We start from the raw sequence: 20,374 nt of genomic DNA, 5'->3' as shown, positions 1-20,374 counted from the left end.
ACATCGCACCTGCGGTCCCCAATCCGCAGGTACGGAAACAACAGAAGCAGAAAATCTGCAGCTCACCAAAATTCCAAACTTCTCCGTCAACCATCCGAAATCACCCCAAGACCCCCGAGACCTCGACCAAAAGCACAAACATATCCCATAACCTTATTAGAACTTATACCAATCTTCAAAACACTTCAAATAACATCGAATCAACCAAAACACATCGGGTTCAAGTCTAAGCTTCCAAAATCTTCCGAAATACGCTTTCGATCAAAAAGTATACCAAACCACGTCCGAATGACCTGAAATTTTGCACACACATCCCAAATGCCATAACGGAACTATTGCAACTTCCAAAATTCTATTCCTACCCCTATATTAAAATCTCACCTATCAACCGAAAAACGCCAAAATCTAAATTTCGCCAATTTAAGCCTAAACCTTCCACGAACCTCCAAAATGTATTTCGATCACGCTTCTAAGTCTCAAATCACCTAACAGAGCTAACCAAATCATAAAAATTCTGATCCGAGATCATATACCAACAAGTCAAATATTGGTCAAGCCTTTCAAATTTCAAACTGAGAACTGAGAACTGTTCTTCCAAATTCATTCTGATTACCCTGAAAACTAAAACCATCGATTTACATAAGTCATAATACATCACATGGGGTAAGTCATGCCCGAGAACTGGCGAGCAAAGTTCAAAAGCTCAAAACGATCGGTCGGGTCATTATATCCTCCCCCACTTAAACATACGTTCGTCCTCGAACGTGCCCAGATTTGGTCCAAAAGCCAACCAATCGCTGAATAACCTTACCATGCATATACCCAGGGGTGATCCCACATCACCCTATCTCCTATAGGTCTGATGAAACAATGTATTTGAAATTTCACAATCCAACCTAGCCCATAAACCTTAGAACCACATTTCCACTTCCGAAATCATCCACAAGATCAGGATCTCACATTTATACTCTAAATAAGCCCGAACAAGCTATAATAACCCATACCTGCAGCCTCATAGGTGCAATTGCATGATATAACACATATCTCCAACATTTGTAGCGATAATTTCTAATCACAACAACTGAACACAACGACCGAATACCGATAGAGAAAAACCTCTTATCAACTAAAGTCTCATTACAACACTTTCATATACTGCCAATGATAAATGAAACACGCAGTAAGTTATAACTATTTCTCAAATCAACCTTTCATGAAGCCACTTCTCCTTTAGCAAAGACCATAGCAAATTTATGAGCCGAACCTCTATATTATCCTTCCAACATGCTGAAATCGAATCCGTTTGTATTCATTAAAGATCCTAATGATCTCATCTAGTCCAAATAACTACTCTGGTGATGTGATACCTCAATACATAATAAAGCCACAACCTGCGCAATCCGCGCGCCAATAAGCAACAATCTGAACATACTCAAATCATGAAAATGACTCAAATGAAAGAGTTGTACCACAAGCTCACCAGTACCACCACACATAATGATGAGAACCCGTCACACATCATAGTAACAAAACACATGAATCTACCCCGTAGGATCATACCTCCACATAGCTTCGCTCCAATGCGCGACCTCATCCAAGCACTGGTCCACATGAAACACCTCAAGTCACTATGCTCAAAATCGACAACCATGCGCAATACGATGTCTAAAACCAAGTCAATCATCATAACAATCACGAAGCAATTGACTTAACATCACACAAACCTGAAAGGACATAACCAATACACCGTCCACCGAGCAATACCTAGTACTCTTCCCGCTCGACTTCCACTATGAAACCCCAATAGAACCGCACCACATGTGCCTATAACCCACAAATGATAACGCCTCGCAACATAGAAAAGTAACTCATATATCACCCCAGAACACTAATAGCTCAATAACAACCGAATTCAACACATCCCTCGCCAATAGCGACTTGAAGTCAACAAAGCCGACTCAAGTTAGAACATACATCCACATTGGTCTACCAATGAATCTCTTATCAAGGAGTCCCTGAAGTTGCTCCTTCAACTCCTTTTTCCGCCGGTGCCATACAATACGGTGCCCGACACCTAATCAATACCGAAATCAACAACTTTGTCTAGTGTCATGCCCGACAGCAGGAAACACATCCGGAGAATCCCTCACCGCGGAACTAAATCAATGGTAGGAGTCTCTACACTGATATCCATCACGAAGGCCAAATAAGAAAGACAACCTTCCTAGTCATCCGCTGGGTCTTCGAAATATAAAACCACCCTACTAGAACATAATCTGTCGAACCTCGCCACTCAATCCATGGCATTCACGGCATAGACAACATTGCTGCCTTAGCGCAATAGTCCAGAATAGAACGACACGGAGACAACTAGTCTATACCCACTATTACATCAAAATCTAACATACCAAGCAGCAAAAGATCCACTCGGGTCTCCAAACCCCTAATAGTTGCCACACAAGACCGATATACGTGGTCCACAACCACAACCTAGCCTATCTATGAGAACTCCCAGTCTCCCAATCCATATAGCGCACGACTCACCATATCTGATCCCAACTCCACCTGAATATGCAACGCATCTCTAATACCCAATCTTTCCACAAGAGGTACGCTCATAATTCTTCTAAAGCTCATTTCTCTAATTATCTGAAGCTGTCGCTGCCTAAGGATGTTATGATCTTCCTTTCATAACTAAACTGAGACCTTACACATGCAATCTCAAGCCTACACCATATACCGCACAAACCATACCATCCGAGGGTAACCATAAGAACTTCGTATCCCTTCCGAGCCATAAGCAACCATGTACTCAACTAACTAAGAAAAACTATTGAGCCCATCTGGAAGAAAATCACTACATATCCCACTCTCCTCATGCCAGTAGAAAATATACACCTCCAAACCGCGACAAAAATCAACAAGAACTCTTCGACTCCCCTTTGCACAAAAACCAAGTTTGTCAGTACTAAATCCTCCTAACTCAACCAGCCTACTCAGGCAACTAAAACCCAAGAGCATTGCCGCAGAATACCTGTAGAAACACATTATCCCATACACACCCAAGGAACTAATCATATCCTTACCATACCAATACGGCCTACTACCAAGCTATCACATCTATCCGAGTTTCCTTCTAATTTACCTTCAACTTGATATTCCCTCTTGCTATAGCACCAAATTCCTCAACCCAGACTTACCACACGAGACCCAAGCATAAAACAACACCGTCTAAGGCTCATAAGCCGCTGAGCATTCTTTTAAATGTTCCAAAAGCACTACATTCAAAATACCTACCCCAAAGAGACTCCCTACAAATATGGAACCATTACCTCCCTAATACTGATATATAGAATCCCATAATTGATATAGAAATGACACAAGTCTTGGCACCCTCCAATGCAAACCTCAGTTTCTAGCCAAATTATACACTTGAAAATCTCCAATTATTACATGTAACACCTTGAATGCATTAGAACCCTTCTCTAGAGTCATCCACCCTACTCAAACTATAATTAGCCGATCAAATGGACTGAACAACCCGTGCCTTATTAACACTCCGACACTGCAGAATGTAACCTCATCCCAATACAACCAAGCAATTTCCTGCTCTGTGCACCGAACACCCTTTACCAATAACAACTCAAGACATTCCATGATTCTCACACACCTATGAAGCATACTACAACCTTTGTCAAGAATTTTCCTTTACTCGAGCCATCCTCGGTCTCAATCTCCGTAGGCCATAACTGATTCACCAGTATGCCTCAAACTGGAACCAATATAGCACATAACCGTGCAATCAACTAAGCAATAGTAGCCCCCACTTGGCTCGAAGCCATAGATCAAAACACACTCAATAACTCATAACACGTATACTCTATTGCTGCCATAGTACCATAGTGAGATTAAAATCAATCCTTCCTAAGCTTGTGAAACACAGACCATCTGGTACTTTAAATCTTCTGCATATCTCGCATTCACTCTCGCAACAGTTAAACCCACTCTCTTAAGCGACCCAAATTTAAATTACAACACATATATTTCACTTGTAAATGAGATCTTCTAACGGATAACATAAGGATCACACAAACTTTCGAACACTCCGCAGGAGATAACCCCGCATGCTTTGCCTCGAACTAACCTTTATGCATACCTTCCACCGTCATAAACATTACGCAGTTACTTAATCTTCCTGAGTCTGAGCTCATACCGCATCATGAAATTTACCTTATTCCCAACTAGGAACATGAAAAGATTCTTTACACACCCATAACTCGGGGTTATACCTTAAATCAAGATGGAAATCAAGCACCTAATAGTTCTTCTATCCTCCAACAGACCCTTATCGCCGCTTCCAAATCATACGAATACATCTCACAGTCATAACATACTCATCGCATGGCCATCCATCCATCACTTCTGCTAATAGGGACACTACCGAACATACAAGTTCAAAAACACGTGCTCACACAATCAGCACTTCGGTGCTCAAGCTGTAGGCAAAACCCGGCCTCAAGTCCTCCCAACTGGCCAAACATCAACACACAGAGATCATATCTTGCCCCTCGATCAGGGAATCACAAGCCATCGATGCACATCTGATGCTGAGCGCTCATGCACGCATACAGACGCGTGGAAGGAATTCAAAGAGTTACATTTCAAGCTAAATCAAGGACGTACGATAAAAATTCAAGAATGTGAAGTTTTTCCTAAAGATTCTGTAGCCTCTCGAGGATAAATATAGACGTCTACGTACCGATCCGTGAGACTCTATTAAACCTCCTTATGACTTGTGAGACCTATGTAACCTAGGCTCTAATACCAACTTGTCACGACCCTAAACCCGAACCTAGTCGTGATGGCATCTCTCATGAAGACAAGGCCAGTCGACACTTACCCATTTCAGTTTTTAAGCAATTAAACAATAAGAATTAAATCTTAAACTTAATAAAATCGCCAATAATAAGAAGTTAACCGTATAGTTTGCGGAAATAAAATCCAACAAAGCCTGACATCGGGGTGTCACAAGTCATAAGCATCTACCAATTCTAACACAAGTTTGAAAAGTCTACAAGGCTAATACAAAGTCGCTAATAAGGGAAAAGAAATGAGATAAGGGGAGAAATACGGGACTGCGGATGCCAAACAGCTACCTCGTGAACTCCGAAGTCTACCGGTAACTCTCAACTCTCACTAGTAGGATCGACAACGCTTGAATCTGCACACAAGGTGCAGGGAGTAAAGTGAGTACTCCAACTCAGTGAGTAATAATCATAAATAAAGACTGAGAAATATGAAATCATGTAGGCTACAATGAAGCACTAAAAAGCCAGTAAAACAGTGAATTAGTAAAGATACGTAAAAATCATTTTTGTTCAGTTTAAACTTCATGCAATGCCTTTCTAACATTTAAGAACATTTAAGCAACAAATGACTGTCAAATAAGGAAGATAAACACATAAAGGTTCGCCCCTTGGGTACAATATCGACAAATCCGCCCCTCGGGCAATATCTCATATCACAATAGGTACCCGCACTCACTGGGGGTGTGCAGACTCCTGGAGGGGCCCCGTACGGCCCAAGCGCAATAACAAGCCATCTCGTGGCATTATCACTAGGCTTTCGGCCTCATATCAACAAGCCACCTTGTGGCGTACATATCTCGGCCCTCAGCCTCATAATCATAATCAGTGTATCACCACTACGGCGTGCAACCCGCCCAAAAATATCCTCACAACACAGGCCCTCGGCCTTACACAGTCAAAATCACATAAGCTACTCGGACAACAGTAAAACATGATGCTCAGCCCAAAATATCATTTAATATATTAAAACAGAGTAAACATGGCTGAGTTATGAAAACAGTAGAATATAACATGACTGAGTACATATTTAAAGTCAAAACAATGAGAAAATATCAGTAAGAATCCCATAAGGGTCCAAATAGTTGGCACGAAGCCCACATATGGCATTCACCCCAAAACATGATGATAACAAATAGTTTTTAGTCAAATATGCGGTAAAACAATCATTTGGGATGTACTAGGTCACAATCTCCAATAGTGAACGACCCCACGCTCGTCATCTAGATTGTGCGTCACCTCAAAATAGCACAACGATATGCAATCCGGGGTTTCATACCCTCAGAACAACATTTACAATCATTACTCACCTCGATCCGGTGCAAATTCTAGCCCGCGATGCCTTTGCTCACACGAATCGACCTCTGGATGCTCCAAATCTAGCCACAATCAGTACATAATTATTAAAATATACTAAGGGAACGAAGCCCACTCGAAAATATCCAATTTACATAAAAAATTCCGAAATTGCTCTAACTCGGCCCCCGGGCCCACATCTCGAAATCCGACAAAAATCACATAAATATAATCCTCATCCTACCACGAGTCTATATATATCAAGAACATCAAAATCAGACCTCAAATGGCCCCTCAAATCCCCACTCAAAGGTCTCTTAATCTCAAGCCCTAATTACCCATTTTTGCTACTGATTTTCCATGGATTTCAAGCTTACAAATGTTTAAATCCATCATAGAAACAAGTTTAGGGTCCAAAAATCTTACCTCCATGAAACCCTCTTGAATTCCCTCTTCAATTAGCTCTCCAAAGCTTTCTCCCGAATAAAATATGGTGAAAACCCATTCAAAATCGTGAAGGGAACCTTTTTATACTTTCTGACCCAGGCATTTCGCATCTTCGGGCAATCCACCGCATTTGCGGTACCGCTTTTGTGGTCCAAGAGCCGCTTCTGGGGGTTTTCACTTATTCCCAACTTTCCGCATCTGCGATGCTCTCTCCGTACCTGCGCCACCATAGGTGAGGTTACCCAACCGCTTCTGCAGTCACAACTTACCTTACCTTCTTCCGCTTCTACGACCTTCTACCTCGCATCTACGGCATCGCACATGCAATCCCCAATCCGCAGGTGCGGAAACAACAGAAGCAGAAAATTTGCAGCTCACCAAAATTCCAAACTTCTCCATCAACCATCTGAAATCACCCCGAGGCCCCCGGGACCTCGACCAAAAGCACAAACATATCCCATAACCTTATTCGAACTTATACCAATTTTCAAAACACTTCAAACAACATCGAATCAACCAAAACACATCGAGTTCAAGCCTAAGCTTCCAGAATCTTTCGAATTACGCTTTCGATAAAAAAGTATACCAAACCACGTCTGAGTGATATGAAATTTTGCACACACATCCCAAATGGCACAACGGAACTACTGCAACTTTTGGAATTCCATTCTGACCCCTATATCAAAATTTCACCTATCAACCGGAAAACACCAAAATCTAAATTTCGCCAATTCAAGCCTAAACCTTCCACGAACCTCCAAAATGCATTCCAATCATGCTCCTAAGTCCCAAATCATCTAACGAAGCTAACCAAATCATAAAAATTCTGATCCGAGATCATATACCAACAAGTCAAATCTTGGTAAAACCTTTCAAATTTCAAGCTTCAAACTGAGAACGGTTCTTCCAAATTCATTCCGATTACCCTGAAAACCAAAACCAGCGATTTACATAAGTCATAATATATCACACGGGGAAATTCATACCCGAGAACTGGCGAGCAAAGTGCAAAAGCTCAAAACGACTGATCGGGTCGTTACAGGAGTAGATTCCATGCGTGGGAGATTGTAGACGAAGTAACCTGCCCTTTGTATAATGATGCAGGTGAGACCATAGATCACTTGATGTTTAGATGTGGAATAGCTGGAATTATATGGAGTAAGCTGCTCTATTGGCAAGGCATAACCAGACCTTCGATGGAGTGGCAAAGGGAGATACAATGGGCTGAAGACATGGCATCAAGAAACAATACATCTGCTCAAGTATATAGGCTGACTTTGGCATGTGTTGTATATCATATATGGAGTAAAAGAAATAAGAGGGTATTTCAAGAACAACAGAAGACACCGTGAATGATAGTTAGACAAATTTTATTAAGAGATAGTAAGCCAGAGAAGAAAATAGCAGAAATGAATTTCTATCCTTAGTTTGAATATAAAAGATTTGTAGTTGAAGTTGTATGAGACTGGGGTTGTCCAGTCTCAATTTTGACATTGTACATATTGATTCTGATAAATAAAATCATTTAATTACCAAAAAAATAATAATTTAAATCCCTTGACTTTTTCGTATGCTTTCTTTATATTTTGAATTCCCATAATAAAAATCCTTCCTCTAGCACTGCCTACCATAAGTGATATGGTGGCATCAATTAATAAAGTTTTTAACTTTTACAAATTTTTTGAGGTTAAAATTATTTTTTAGCAAAACTAAAACTTTCTTTTTGTTTTAACAACAAATACAACTAAATTTTTCACAACTCTTTTCCACGTTAACACAAGTACACAAACGCCTACTTTACTTTTGAGAAATTTTCATATAGCAGTATAGTTTAAAGCCTAATTATTGTATGGAATTATATCGTGCCTAATTATCATTCGTAGTTACTATTCAATTGTATTCGTTTGTTCGTGCAACGAATACAACATGTGTTAACTATATTCATTCGCATAACTAATACAACCAAGGCGAAATATCTTTCGCATAATGAACACTATATGTATCAACTGCATTCGTTCGCACAACTAATACAACTAAGACAAAATACAATATATATCAACTGTATTAATTCGCACAACTGATACAACCAAGGCGATACAACATGTATCGATTGTATTCCTTGCGTACTAATACAATCAAAGCAAAATATAGAAATATCGAAAAAATAAAATGGTCTCATTGAGAGTCGAACTCAGGAACTCCGCTTACTAAGCATGCGCTCTAACCAACTAATTAAGCTATGCTGTATTCTGGCCCGGGCCCGGGCCTTAGTGGGCCCAACGGGCCGGGCCTCGCGGTCCCGGGCTTCGTGGTCCTGGGCTCTGGCGGTCCCGGTCTTCGTGGGCTCAATGGGTGGAATCGGCCCGTGACGGGCCTAAGCCCACATGGTTCTGTGCTTAACGGGCCGGGCTCGTGGGCTTTGCGGGTCTAGCGGTTTTTTTTTAAAGGCAATTTCTTGTAGTATCATGGCTATATTAAAAATATATATGTAGTATATATGTATATCTAATTATTAAAGTGCTTGACGAAAAAGAAAATAACAAAACAATAGTAAAACACTAAATTGTCATGCATAATATATTTTCTTGTAGTATATTATATTGTATCTTATGTATATATATTCTCTTATATATTTTCTTGTAGTATATATATTGTATCTTATGTATATATATTCGCATAATATATTGTATCTTATGTATATATATTGTATCTTATGTATATATGTTCGCATAATATATTTTCTTGTAGTATATATATTGTATATTATGTATATATTTTCGCATAATATATTTTCTTGTAGTATATTATATTGTATCTTATGTATATATATTCTCTTATATATTTTCTTGTAGTATATATATTGTATCTTATGTATATATATTCGCATAATATATTGTATCTTATGTATATATATTGTATCTTATGTATATATATTCGCATAATATATTGTCTTGTAGTATATATATTGTATATTATGTATATATATTCGCATAATATATTGTCTTGTAGTATATTATATTGTATCTTATGTATATATATTCTCTTTTATATTTTCTTGTAGTATATATATTGTATATTATGTATATATTTTCGCATAATATATTTTCTTGTAGTATATTATATTGTATCTTATGTATATATATTCTCTTATATATTTTCTTGTAGTATATATATTGTATATTATGTATATATTGTAGCTTATAAATAATTCTAAGTATAGACAAAGAAATATTGCGAAAAGAAGCTCATGGGTAGAAGCAATAAATTTTATTACCAAAAATGGCATATCTTTCTTAGTCATCCTTCCCCCAATGGAATGAGCACAACAAGGTACTAATACCACCATTAGAAGGAAAAAAAACTAAGGAAGATGTGCCAAAATACAAGTTACATATTATTCTAAGTATTATCTCTAACAAATCTCATAAATCCTTCAAGGTTCGGAGGAGGTTGCGTTGGTGGTGGTGGAAAAGAAGCTTGTTCATCACCACTTCCGGGCGAAGCCGAATCCTCCGCAAGTTCCGCTATCATTTCTTCATAAGCTTCATCTATCGCCGGTTGTGCTTCTGCAATTCCAAAGTTTCTTCTTTCCGAGCGGATCCAATCTCTAAACAATACTGATTTTTCCAAGCTATCCCTCATAGACGCTCTATGATCACCTATTTGCAGTCTTGCTTGACTGAAAGCGCTCTCTGATGCAACAGTTGAAGCTTGAATTGATAAAATATCCCGAGTCATCCTTGCAAGAACAGGAAAATGTTTTTCCCTTGCCTTCCACCATTCCAAAAGATCAAAAGAGCCGTCTGGATTCTCCTTTTCAAGTCCTTGAGACAAATAAACTTGAAACTCATTTAGATGTGAAGTTTCATCATAATTTTCACCTTGAGACCCCCTGAAGTCCGTTCAAGATTTAAGAGCTTTTAAGCCCGCAACTCTTTTAGACGATTATGAGCTAGACGAAGTAGGAGTTGGAATAGTTGGCCTAGCATGCTCTAAGGCAAGTGTCGCAATTTCCTCATTTGAAAGATCTAAAGCCTTATAAATATTTGAATACCAAAAAACTAAACATTTGAAAATAGTAGGATAATATTGCCCAATAAACAAATCAGATAGTGCTGCAATATAAACTAAACAGTTTGAAATAGTAGGATAATATTGCCCAGAAAATGCATTTGTAGCAATTTGAAAATGTTCTAAAAAATCTAAAAGAATTTTAACATTAGTCCAATCTTGAGTGGTAAGCATTTCATCATCATCCTCACCACCTACCCGAGAATTAAACGTTGCATTAATTGGGTTTCTATATTCATATGCTACTACTAAACTTTCGTACATACAATTCCATCTAGTCGGGCAAGGTTTAGGAACCTTTCTTTCTCTAAGGCCATATTCATCACATTTTTTAAAATACTATCTAAGTCTACTTCTACGGTTTATATAAAAAAGCCAATTAAGAGCCATTCTAACCTTTTCAATTTCTATGTTTAATATTCGCATACCATCACCGACAATTAAATGATAAATATGACAAATACATCTAACATGGAAAATATTAGTAAATGCAGGATTTAGTGTTGTTGTAAGCATGCCTATAGCACTGGTGTTACTAGAAGCATTATCCATTGAAATTGCCATTATTTTATCGCTAAAGCAAAAATATCTACAAATATCTGCAACAGTGGTAGCTATAAACTTACCTGTGTGACGCGAATTAATTATTCTATATGCAATTATGCGTTTTTGCATTATCCATTCCTCATCTATCCAATGACTTGTAACAGTTAGATAATCACAATCATTACCACTTCTACCAATATCAGTAGTAATAGAAATCCGATTAGGTATATGAGTAAATAAATACCGCAAATATTGTTCATATTCATGTTTGAATTTATAAATATCACTCTTAACTGTTGCGCGAGGCCAACCTTTATAAGTATGATTAAAAACTTTTCTAATATAATGAACCCAATTAGGATTAGATGCAAAAGTATAAGGTAAGCACATAACAGTAATCATCTTTGCTAATTCTTCACGATCTCTATTTGGATCATAATATAAAATATCTCCGGTGACAGTGTTAATTCCTGGTTGAACTAGATTTGAACCTGTACTAGGGTTAACCGCAGAATCTACACTTGTCCCCTCTAGTTGCGCTTTCATTTGAAAAAATCTAGCCTTATCTCTAGGGTGTGTTTTTATGTGCCTAGTCAAACTACCCGTGCCGCTACGGTCTCCAGTATATTTATGCACCATTAATTTCCCACAAGTTTTACACTTAGCCTTATTTTGTTCTCTTACTTGAGTAAAAAAATTACAAACTAATGATGTTTCTAGGCGTTTAGCAGGTTCTCTATTAAAAGTAGGAGTTTCTACAGGTGGGTCGACCGGTGCATCAGTTGGGTTATTAAGAGGACTAGTAGGTGTATCATCTAAATCCGGTGCTTGGGTTTCATCATCATCCTCATTTTCCTCATTATTTTCTAAGATGGTTTCATTAGGATAAAGAGCATTCATAATTTCATCATCTAATCTTTCACCTGGTGCAACATTATGATAAAATTCACTATCGGTAAATTGAAAACAAGGGTGATCACTATCAAGAATTACGGAAGGAGGAGGACGTCTAGGTTGTCGACTACTTTCAACTTGCTTATCTTTTCTAGGTCGGGGAGCCGGGGGAAGGGTAGTTGGTTGGCCACTACTTTCACCGGTTTTATCTTTTCCTTTACCAAACATATTTTTCAAAGTAAATGCCATATTAATTATAATTATGCAAACTAAACCACACAAAAATATATTCTAAAAACGTAGGAGTTGAAACGAGTTTACCGGATTGCCGAACAACTTCTTGAAAATTGAAAATCGTTGAACACTTGAAAACTTCAATTCAACAACTTCACAATTTTTCACGAAATTTCAACAATAAATTAAGTAATTGTAGTAGAGAGATTGAGAGATATTGATGAATTGGTGAATAAAAATGAAAGAATGAGGGGGTATTTATAGTTGAGAAATGGGGAAAAGTGTAATTATATAAAGTTTGGGGGCCAAATGGCTATTTTTTAAACTTAAAAACGGCCATATTTTCAGCCCAAACGGCTAGATTTTAAATATGGCCGTTGGAGAATTTTAAATTTTTTTTTTTTAAAAAAAAAAATAGCCGTTGGGCCCGCCAAGACCGCCAGGACCGGCCCAGGCCCACATGACGGTCCCGGGCTCGTGGGCTCAAACATGAAGACCGGCCCGTGACGGGCTTAGGAGGACCACCAGGCCCGACCCACCAAGCCCGTTAGGACCGCGGGCCCGGTCCAGGCCCGACCCACCGAGCAGCCCTACTCTCTTATTTCAGTTCAAAACAGTTGATCTTTTGTTTCAGTACTATAGATAAATTTGCTATAAAATTTAAATATAACTACAAAGGATAATTTTACAAAAGTATAGTTACGAATTTATATATATTTGTTGTATCATGTAATTTTTCCTTTAATTTTCTTTCTTTACTCGGGTATAATGATCTTTTTAGTTTTTCCTTCTCTCAAATGTCAATATTTAAACCGGGGCGCCACCCAGAATACTCTCCCGCGCAAGTACCCAAAATATGGTGGGGCCCACTGCCACGCTGGCGATCCTCGTGCCCATCACTCTCACCAATCAGCACATTTCATTTCCTCCTATATATATACCCTTACCTCCTTTTCCATCTCAAACCAAAGGCAAATAAGCAACAGGTAAAGAAATCTCTGCTCACTTTCCACACAAATCGAGAGCTAGGGTTAGGGTTTCTGTTTCATCTAAAAATGACTTCTGATGGAGGATCGGGCAAGGGAAAAGGCGGCGCAGGTAGAGGAAAACCTAAGGCGACGAAATCGGTGTCTCGGTCTTCAAAAGCGGGGCTCCAATTCCCCGTTGGTAGGATCGCTCGTTTCCTTAAGGCTGGAAAGTATGCTGAACGTGTTGGTGCTGGTGCGCCGGTTTACCTATCTGCTGTCCTTGAATACCTCGCAGCTGAGGTAATTTTATTTTGTGATTTTTTTGCTTCATTTGATCGATTGAATTTGAATTTAATTGATTTGATTTCGATCTCATTTGTATTGTCGGTTTTAATTTTGTCAGGGATATAAATTCTAATTTTGGCCTGTTTAATAGTCGCGTTAGCAAATTTAAGCTTCAACTAATTAAAGTTTGTGTTTCTAGTAACTTTACCTATCTGCTGTCCTCGAATACCTTGCCGCTGAGTTAATTTTTGTGATCTTTTACTTTTTGTCGATTGAATTTGAATTTAATTGATTTGATTTGATTTCATCTCATGTTGATGTTGGTTTTAATTTTGTTAGGGATAATTCCACTCATGGTTCCTCGGTTATTAATAAATTTTGATTTTTGTCTGTGTAATAGTCGCCTAAGCTAATTTAAACTTCACTTAATTAAAATGTGTGTTTTTAGTCACTTTATACAGGGAATATGTGATTTAAACTACTTTTACAACTATACATATGCGCAAATCTGTAACAAGTTCTGGTTTTGGTACTTGTAATAGTTGCCTAAGCATTTTATTCTTCAATTATTTAAAATGTGTGTTTGCAGTCCCTTTACATAGGAAGTATGTGATGTTTGTATTATTTTTGGAATTACACTATGTTAAAACGTGTAGAAACAATTTGAATTTAACATTTTAATGGTTTAGCACATAATTATTTTTTGTGATCAAAAGTGCATACATTAATTAAATAAAGGGAAAATGTGTGTAACCAGAATTCATGGGGACTAAGTGCAGATTCACCTTTTTATCCATGTATGCCATGGAGATTATGCCTGTTCCTAATCTGTGGTAATTTTGGTGTATCAGCTTTGTTAATGAGTTAGCACTAGCAGTGTGTGGTTTATTCATGTGATTTACTGGGTAAAGATGTTTAGTAATGGATTGTGACAAACATTTGAATAGTTGGTAAAGAGGTTTAAGATTATTGAGTTTAGTTTATTGATTACATTTGCTATGATACTGGAGTTTTGATTTATTTGACTTGTTAGAATTGTTCAATCTTTGTAATCTAAATTGTCATAATGTTTTGGATGTAGGTGTTGGAGTTGGCAGGGAATGCAGCAAGGGATAACAAGAAGAATCGTATTGTGCCGAGGCACATTCAGTTGGCTGTGCGGAATGATGAGGAGCTGAGCAAGCTTTTAGGTCAGGTTACAATTGCTAATGGAGGTGTCATGCCCAACATTCACCAGAATCTATTGCCTAAAAAGACTGGCTCGGGCAAGGGTGATATTGGCTCTGCATCTCAAGAGTTTTAGATTTGCTCTATTTCTTGTTTTGGGGAAATGATTAAAAGTAAACATAGTTATGTAAAATAGAAATGGCTGTTGTCTTGATAATACTTTCGAACATTGAATTCTATGGCATTGTCAACTTGCAGTTTTGGTAATACATTGTGGAATGTTTTTGTGAATGGAATTGGATTAATTGTTCTGAAGTAGAATTTGAGTTTTATCTTGAGTGTGGCATTCAAATTCAAGTTTCTTTCTACTACTTTCTGACCTTTTGCTGTGTCTTTCTTTTTTTAATTGTCATTATCTCAAGTCCAGAAATTTTGTTCTCGACTGATTCTACTAGCTTGTTGCTGTTTGCTGTAGATTGCAGTTTGTTGTGACCATTTTTGTTGCCTCTATGTGTTCTTCTTTTGTTAGTATGTTCCACTGCAAAAGAATTGTCATTTCATTTCCGCAATGGATACATTAAGCTGTCCTGTATTGTGTAATCTGTTGCCTCATAAATTCATTTCTATTTCTGTTGTTATTTATTTGTTATAGCTGATACATGGGAAATATTAAGGGAGTTAGACATGTATTTGATCACTGATTTCAGATGTTGTTTTACAGTAGTTGTGTTTCAGCAGGGAAGAATTTAAATTCAAGCATACTGCATTTTACCCATAACTGTAAATTGTATTGTGCAACATCAAATTCAAGCATCCCTTTCAGCAATATTGCTTGGTTCAAGACTTTGAACTTTCGTTACGTGCTAAACGTTACAATTCTCCATTGTTCTGTGGATAATAATTACCATCAAAGGTTGTAAAGGGGTGTCAAGTATTTTCTCATTCTTAATCGGAAGTTTTGAGTTTGAGTATTGAGAGTGAAAATCGTCCTTGAGTCTTGAGAGTGAAATCGTCCTTGGTAGGGGAGCCTGAACATGGATTTGTTGGCTCCAAAGTGAATATAAGATATCAAATGAAAGGTTAACCTCAACCAAGAGGTTGTGAGTTCGAGTCTCCCCAAGAGTAAGGTGAGAAGTTCTTGGAGGAAATAATGCCGAGAGTCTATTTGGAAATAGTCTCTCTATCCCAGGGTATGGGTAATGTCTGCGTACACACTATCCTCCTCAGATCCCACTAAGTGGGATTACATTGGGTTATTGTTGTAATGAAAGGTTAAAAAAATAAGAAAAGAAAGATAATTGTGCTATACATCTTAGTTCCCCTTTTCATTACGGTGACAAACGTGATTCAAAATATTAAGAGTTGGGTTATTGTTGTAATGAAAGGTTAAAAAATTAAGAAAAGAAAAATAATTGTGCTATACATCTTAGTTCCCCTTTTTAGTACGGTGACAAACGTGATTCAAAATATTAAGAGTTCGTTTGGTGTGACAGATAAGTAAAAATAATTCTGGAATAAAAATTTGTATTGATTTAATCTTTGTTTGGTTTCTGTCCAAGATTATAATTAGTATCAAAATAACTTATAACTACTGGAGAGTGGAATATTAATCCAGAATAAGTAATTCTAGAATAAAACAGTAAAATTGACAATTATAGGATTAATAAAATCTTAATACAGTAAAATCTCTCTATAACAACATCGCTATATAACAATCATTCTTTATAAAAGTCAAGTTGCCTTTGGAACCAATTTCTATGCTATGTTATAATATATATTTTGTATAACAACATTTTGCTATAACAACCAAAAAAATCTGAAACAAAAAGAAAATAAAAATATTTGATTACATAACTAATCCAAACATAATTTATCCCAATATAACTTGTCTTCGAACCAAACTGCCCCTAAATGTGATAACTTTTTACATTTTTTTACCGGACTTGAAAGAAAAAGATCAAGGGTATCATTGTGTAACCACTAGTACATTCTAGACGTTGTAGAGATGTGGTAAATAAGAAAGCCACATCAACCTGCTCACTCAACAATCCAGCCAAATCAGTCCACGTGAATTCCTTGCTTTTATGGCCCAGACTTTACTTACGTGGCTCTTAAAATATCCATCCCTTTTTCCCATGCCTATAGCTATAAATACCATACCAAACATCTTCAACTTTATTCGAGTTAATTTTGTTTATTATTCTAACAATATATAAGCTATATATATATATATATATATATATATATATATATATATATATATATATATATATATATATATATTACATTTCTGTGAGTTTTTATATAAAAAGATGGCAATTTGTGGTGGTATGCAGTCTATGATTTTGGGAAGTCCAATAGTGTCAAAGAGGAATGGAGTGAATCAGTTCGTTCCTTGTTGTAACATTCCACGCCCTCAGAGGAATTCTACTCTTAGTGTTAAGTGTATGTCCGAGGTAAGATGTTGGATGATTTAATTTTATTTTAAAAAACATGATAAAACTATGTCCGAATTTATCGTCAAAGTTTAGTATTTTAGCTCTCATAATTCGTACCAGGAGTGGCAGACGGGTGGGTCGGATCAGATCAGATCCGATATGATTTGGGTCCAAAACGGGTAATGAGAAACGGATAAGTTATTCGATCCGATCATAATTAATATGGATAAAAAACGAGTTAACCGGCCATGATTTATTGCAAATAATCACTTTTAGAATTTTTTTTAGTTTCCCTAACTTGAGAAACTCTAGATTTGAGGTTTTATATATCTAAAAGTTAGACCTATTAGTTATTCATTGGTTACTCATTGATTATTCATATTTTAAGCGGATAATATGATTCTTATTCATATTTGTTTTTTTTTTAAAAAGTTTATTATCTAACTCATTTTTTAGTGGACAATATAAGTGATTAACTATTTTTTTTTAACCATTTTGGCATCCCGTATATGCCAACAAAGTGAAACGGAAGGAGTATTCTAATTTCAGGTTTTTTTGTCTTATACTTATTAACATGCTCTTATGGTCACAAATATGAAAATATTGCATGTTATTATTATTATTATTATTATTTTTTTTTTTTTGCGTGCCAAGCTACTTTAAATTAATGAAATATTGACGTTTGAAAAATTTGCAGGATGGTGAGAAGGGCCAAACTTCAAACTCCTTGAATGATATTGCTACAACACCTACGCCAACACCAACACCCATACCAACACCTCGTCCTGTGGCTAAGGTCTACATTTTTCAACTTTTTCAAAAACTACAAAATTTTATCTGATATATTTACTTAAATATAATTTTATCTGTTTCAGTTTACGTGAAATAGATCAAACAAATAATATTCACTAACATAGCAAATGCAGAAACAAAGAATGATTAGTATGTTTAAGTATATACTTCGCCCTTTTATTAGTATAATTAATGATACTTATTATAAGTACAAGTGGTGTTTTTCAAGTGACATAATAATATGCATATTTAATACTTTCTCCTTTCACTTTTATTTATCTACTATATAAAAAATATATTTTTATTTTTATTTGTCATTGTATTAAATCAAGAGAATGACGATTTTTTTCTTCCTGTTTTACCCTTATAACTAATTATTCATTTTTTAAATCATTTTTGATGACTTTTGGAAATGCTATATAATATTATTGTGAGTAAAATTATAAAATACATACTTTTTTTGAAGGGAGTGAAAGTGAAAAATAGACAACTAGTACTGAACTGCGAAATTTTTAGTATTTTGATATTTATTAGCATAAATATTTAATATTATTGTTTTGATATGTATTAGTACTTCTATCACTTCAACAGGCAAGATCATTGTTCTAACATTTCTCATACAATTTTGTGAACAGACCAGCACCAAATTCGGAGACCTATTCGCCTTCTCTGGTCCAGCACCAGAGCGTATTAATGGCAGGCTAGCAATGATAGGATTTGTCGCCGCCCTTGGCGCTGAATTCGCCAACGGCGGCGACATCTTCGCTCAGCTATCGAGCGGAGGTTTCTCGTGGTTTTTGGGGACAAGTGCTTTGCTAACACTAGCCTCTCTAATTCCTCTATTTCAAGGAATTAGAGCTGAGAAAAAATATACAAGTGGGATTATGAGTGCTGATGCTGAGATTTGGAATGGAAGATTTGCTATGTTGGGATTAGTTGCCCTGGCTTTTACTGAATATGTTAAAGGGGGAGCTTTTCTCCAAGTGTAAATATAGTAAAACTTCTATATAACAGTCTCGTTTGTTTCGAATTTTTTCAGTTGCTATAGTGAATTGTTGTTGTTGCTATAGTGAATTGTTGTTGTAGAGTACATATATCATAATATAATGTAATATTCGATTTCGAGAAAAAGTTAAGTTCGACTTTTATAGCGAAATTATTATATAAGAATGTTGTTGTATAGATATGTGATTGTAATTTAATTGTAAAAATAGATTAATGTGACTATCGGTTCTTGGCTTTGTTTTCTTATAATCTATTCGAGTACATGGAAAGTTATACGACTTTTTGACTTTGTAAGAATATGAAAATGAGTGCCAAAATATTTAACCTACTTTGCTATTTTTATGTATTTGCTTAGTTATGCTGTTTAAGTTTGATATATTGAAAAATATATATTCCAATTTGGTGTAGCCTTCTTTGTTCCCCCCTACTGCCCTATGAATTAAAATGATATTCTCAAGACTTAACATGGCGAAAAGGAAATAATACATGGCCAGAAAACCTGATTTTTATTTTAATAAAAAAATTATACTTTTCGGGATTGTTTGCTTTGTATACGGCTTATGCTATAAGCCGGATAAGTTATGTCGGAATTAGTTATGTTGGGATTAGTTATCTGGTATTGTTTTTTATCCATTGTTTGGTATGTTGTATTAAAAATAACAATTGTATAATTTTTAAGAAGAAAATATAAGTTATCCTAGCAGTAATTACCCTACCCGTATAGGGTATAAGTTATCCCGATACTAATTTTAATCTCGGAATAACTTATATCAAGTTTGCTAACCAAACAAAGTATTAAGGTGATATTAAATTTTTATATCATCATTATATCTACTTATAGCTCATATCAAATGACCCCTCAGTGTCTCAAATATTAGCAAATTCTTAATTTGGTCCTCATAATATCTGGATAAGCAAATTAAATTTTTAATTAATTGATCTGTGTACTTTTATATTTACATTTTCATAATTGCGACAATTTATCTCTTTCACAAATACGAGCAACATAATATACAGTTGTTATTTCAGCTGACATAAAATAATTAATCAATCAAAGTTTGAGATGCAAACTCGCTATTATTCTGAAGACGAGTTGTCTTCATTACATAATTTAAAAATCTATGTTCTTAAGCTAATTATTTGGCGAAACAATTTGAACCCCTATCTTCAAAGAGTGTCACATAAAGGTTACATTTCCGACATTCTTGCCTCATACATGAAAAAAGAGGAAAAATCAAGTATTATTAGATAATAAAATTCCTCTTTTTATTTAATTTTTTTTATATAAAGAAAAGGAACTCCATAAAAGTAGCATTAAACTTGTTATAAGCAAAAACCCCCGGTTTTTCTCTCGGCGCACGTTAGG

The 20,374-nt window shown here is 36.2% G+C and overlaps 2 protein-coding genes across 2 annotated transcripts; both read left to right on the top strand.

The window, feature by feature from the left end:
* The first annotated feature begins 13,305 nt into the window (after positions 1–13,305).
* Positions 13,306–15,088, top strand: LOC107774816 (putative histone H2AXb). The gene is made up of 2 exons (XM_016594465.2): positions 13,306–13,621; positions 14,688–15,088. The coding sequence occupies exons 1-2, from the start codon at positions 13,409–13,411 to the stop codon at positions 14,907–14,909; spliced, it is 435 nt and encodes a 144-aa protein (XP_016449951.1). The 5' UTR covers positions 13,306–13,408; the 3' UTR covers positions 14,910–15,088.
* A 1,861-nt stretch (positions 15,089–16,949) lies between these two features.
* LOC107823250 (early light-induced protein 1, chloroplastic) lies at positions 16,950–19,159 on the top strand. Its single transcript, XM_016649876.2, has 3 exons — positions 16,950–17,229; positions 17,909–18,007; positions 18,639–19,159. Exons 1-3 carry the CDS (start codon positions 17,086–17,088, stop codon positions 18,990–18,992), a joined length of 597 nt encoding a protein of 198 aa, XP_016505362.1. The 5' UTR covers positions 16,950–17,085; the 3' UTR covers positions 18,993–19,159.
* The last annotated feature ends 1,215 nt before the right edge of the window (positions 19,160–20,374 follow it).

Source organism: Nicotiana tabacum, chromosome 21 (genome assembly GCF_000715075.1).
Source record: "Nicotiana tabacum cultivar K326 chromosome 21, ASM71507v2, whole genome shotgun sequence".
Classification (NCBI taxonomy): domain Eukaryota; kingdom Viridiplantae; phylum Streptophyta; class Magnoliopsida; order Solanales; family Solanaceae; genus Nicotiana; species Nicotiana tabacum.
The sequence above is the reverse complement of the archived record's forward strand: the minus strand, read 5'-3'. Positions and strand labels throughout refer to the sequence as shown.